The sequence below is a fragment of the Fulmarus glacialis genome, unplaced genomic scaffold, assembly GCF_000690835.1.
Source record: "Fulmarus glacialis isolate BGI_N327 unplaced genomic scaffold, ASM69083v1 scaffold20125, whole genome shotgun sequence".
Lineage (NCBI taxonomy): Eukaryota > Metazoa > Chordata > Aves > Procellariiformes > Procellariidae > Fulmarus > Fulmarus glacialis.
In genome coordinates this window covers 399-3,286 of record NW_009212544.1, presented here as the reverse complement: position 1 = coordinate 3,286, position 2,888 = coordinate 399, and the positions used below count along the sequence as shown (strand labels likewise).

Below are 2,888 nucleotides of genomic sequence, written 5' to 3'. Positions count from 1 at the left end.
AGGCAGCAGCGGAGCTTGCCCGAGGAGTCCCAGCGCTCCCGGTCACAATACGCTCTTAAAACAACCACCTCCCAGCCCCGACTGCGGGAAGGAGGGGAGCAGGGAGGCACACTGGGCATGACGGCGTTAAAAGAGCCAACAAAATGAGCCCCTCTGAAATGCTCCCAGAGGGGGAATAAAAAAACAGCACCTTGATGGATGCTCTGGACCTGCGCCGAGGCCACCGGGTACAAGTATCGCCAGTGCTTGGCAGCTTGGTGCTGTCGCTGGAGGGGATCCACAGGGGAATTGTTCAGCAGCGTCCTGCTCCAGAACCGGTTTCATCAAACTAGTCAAAAGGCACAGCTTGAGAAAAGTCCCTCCAACGTGTAGGCAGGGGGATGGCAGTAGCCCAAAACCCCATGCACGCGGTGGCCCAGCACCGTGCCCGGCTCCCCTGCCCGCTGTGGCCCCCAGGCAGCCTTGGCCCCTCCGCAGGCAGCCGGAGAGGCAGGGCAATGGGAGCAGGCAGGGAGTGCCCCAGGAGGGCATACGGGCAGGGGGTTAAGGCACCGGCCATACAGAGCCAGGCAGAGCTGCTGCAGGGCTGGAAGTGGGAGCACCAGGAGTTCCAGCAGCCACGCTGCCCTCACCATCGGCACCGGTTGCCCGGGTCCCCGCTCCAAAAAAATCCTGGTCTCATCTGCACCAGAGCAGTTTAAGGCAGGAGGAGCTCAGTTTGCCCCCGCTGAAAAACACCCACGCAGATCAGCCCAGAAAGCACAGCTGGGGGCTCTCCGGGGCAGGAGCGGGGTACGTTCCCGGGGTCTCCCCCCAGCAGCGAGGGCGCAGCCCGCCTGGTCTCAGCCAGCGCAGCAGCAGCCTCCGGCCGCAGAGCTGTGCGCTCCCGCACAGCGGCCCTGTGAAACCTCTTTCCAGGAGCCTCGTCACTGCAGCCCTAACGGGACACTCTCACCAGGCACCGACACTGACACCACCTCCCCTGCATCTGCGCCAGGCAGCCGCCGGTGTCCCTGCCACGAAGGTGACCCTTCTTGATAGGATCTGGGAGGGGGTCTGAACCCCCCAGCCCACAATTGCTGGCATCAGCCTCCAAGAGGGTTTGGGCTCCCCTTTTGCACAGCAGCCCCATCTGACCAGCCTGTCAGACTTGTCAGGGCTCTCACCAGCTGGCCGGGGGCTCTGAGCCCAAAAAGTGCTCCAGCAAACAGCACCAGAGGTGACTTTTCAAGCAGCATGAGCCTGGCAGGAAGAGGGTTAACCCCATCAAGGGTTTAACCTCATCATCCAGCCGTGCTTGGTGGCATGCAGGGCTCTGTACCAGCCTCTCCTGCCCAGGAGCCAGCTGCTGTGGAGCAGCACGCAATGTGGTCCTGAGCACGGCAAGGTGGTCCCAAGCAGCATGACATGGTCCTGAGCCATGCAACGTAGTCTTGAGCCATGCAACAAGGTCCTGAGCTGTGCATCATGACTGCAAGCAATGCAATGTGGTCCTGAGCCATGCAATGCAGCCCCGAGCAGAGCAATGCCCACAGCCGCTGGCAGAGATCAAGCCAGCACGAGCATGGTCAGGCAGATCAGGGTGCTGGGCCAGTGCCGCAGGAAGGCGGGCAGCTGCTCTCAGCGCCCAGCCAGGCTTCACCCGGGGAGAACAGGACAAGCAGCACTTCTCACACACAATCTCTGCAATGGCACATTGTTTCCTGTAAATATTTGTTATGCAAAAGTACAGCCAAGGCAAGCTCTGCTCCAGGGAGGCTCGGGGAGCACCCCAGACAGCCGGCCCCGTGAGCACGGGCCAGCCCCCTGCAGAGCTCCTGCTGCACGGCCCTCCGCTGCTCCTCCTTTCTGCATGGCAGGGTCAGAAATCGCTGCTGACCTCAACCTTTCTCTGAGATGGGCCCCTGGACGATGGTCAAAGCCCTGCAAGAGGCTGGCTGGAGCAGAACGCCATACTGCTCCTGGCATCCCCGAGCACACCGGGGACTCTTTGTCACCGGAGGCTCTCCAGAACCTGTTTTTTCCCCACCCCGGGGTTGCCCTCCAGAACCTTTTTTTCCCCCCCCCCTGCCACTGCGAGCAGCTCTTTGCAAGTGCAGACACCCGGGTGCACCTCTCCTCCACCAGTCCCAGCAGACAGCAGCTCTCCAGGACACGGGATCCTGTAGGATCTGCATTGGTGGGAGATGCCCATCTACAGCACCAGCACACTGGCTCTGGGTGACATCCCCTGGGTGCTAAGCATCTCCCAGAGCTGACTGCCTGTGGCAGGGACCTTCCTGGCCCCTCAAATACCAGCTTTGCCATGGCCATTGAGAGAGGGGCCACATGCTGGCACATCTCCACCCCAGGAGCTCCCCCATCCCCACGGCCAAGCAGGAGCCAGCCGCCCCGTGGAGCCAGCGCCGGCTCACATACCTTCCTGTGGCCCGAGAACAGCAGGGTGAGCTGGTGGATGGATCCGCCGTTTTTGGCGAGCTCTTTCTTGAGGGTCCTGGGGGAGGGCAGGGCCCAGTGGCCCTTGGTGCCCTGGCTGTCCGAGCAGTTGAGGGTGGTGTCGGAGGTGAAGCAGTGGCTCTTGGCCTCCTGCAGCAGGCTGCCCTCACTGTGGGTCCGGCGCCGCAGGGAACTCTGCACGCTCAGCGTGTAGACGGGCTGACAGCCCGACGTCTCGATCATGCTGCTGCGCTTCGCCTCGTTCCTCTCCAAGTAGTGCTCGTCGCTGTCCTCCTCCTCATCCTCCTCATCCTCATCTTCCTCCTCATCATCCTCCACATCGTCCTCGCCATCCGTCGTGCTGCCTGCCACGCCTGCCGCGCTCTGGCTGAAGGAACTGTCGAGCCGCAGCTCGGGGATGACGAAGGCTGGCAGGGAGCTGGGCTGCTCCT

General features: G+C 62.4%; 1 protein-coding gene across 1 annotated transcript in view; it reads right to left on the bottom strand.

Annotated features, from left to right (window-relative positions):
* The window catches only part of LOC104076900 (regulator of G-protein signaling 3-like), a 4,385-nt gene that overhangs the window by 1,337 nt on the left and 160 nt on the right, over positions 1-2,888 (bottom strand). Inside the window, exon 2 of the mRNA XM_009577925.1 lies at positions 2,419-2,886. Within this exon, the coding sequence (XP_009576220.1) occupies positions 2,419-2,886 (468 nt within the window). The remainder of the gene's footprint in view (positions 1-2,418; positions 2,887-2,888) is intronic.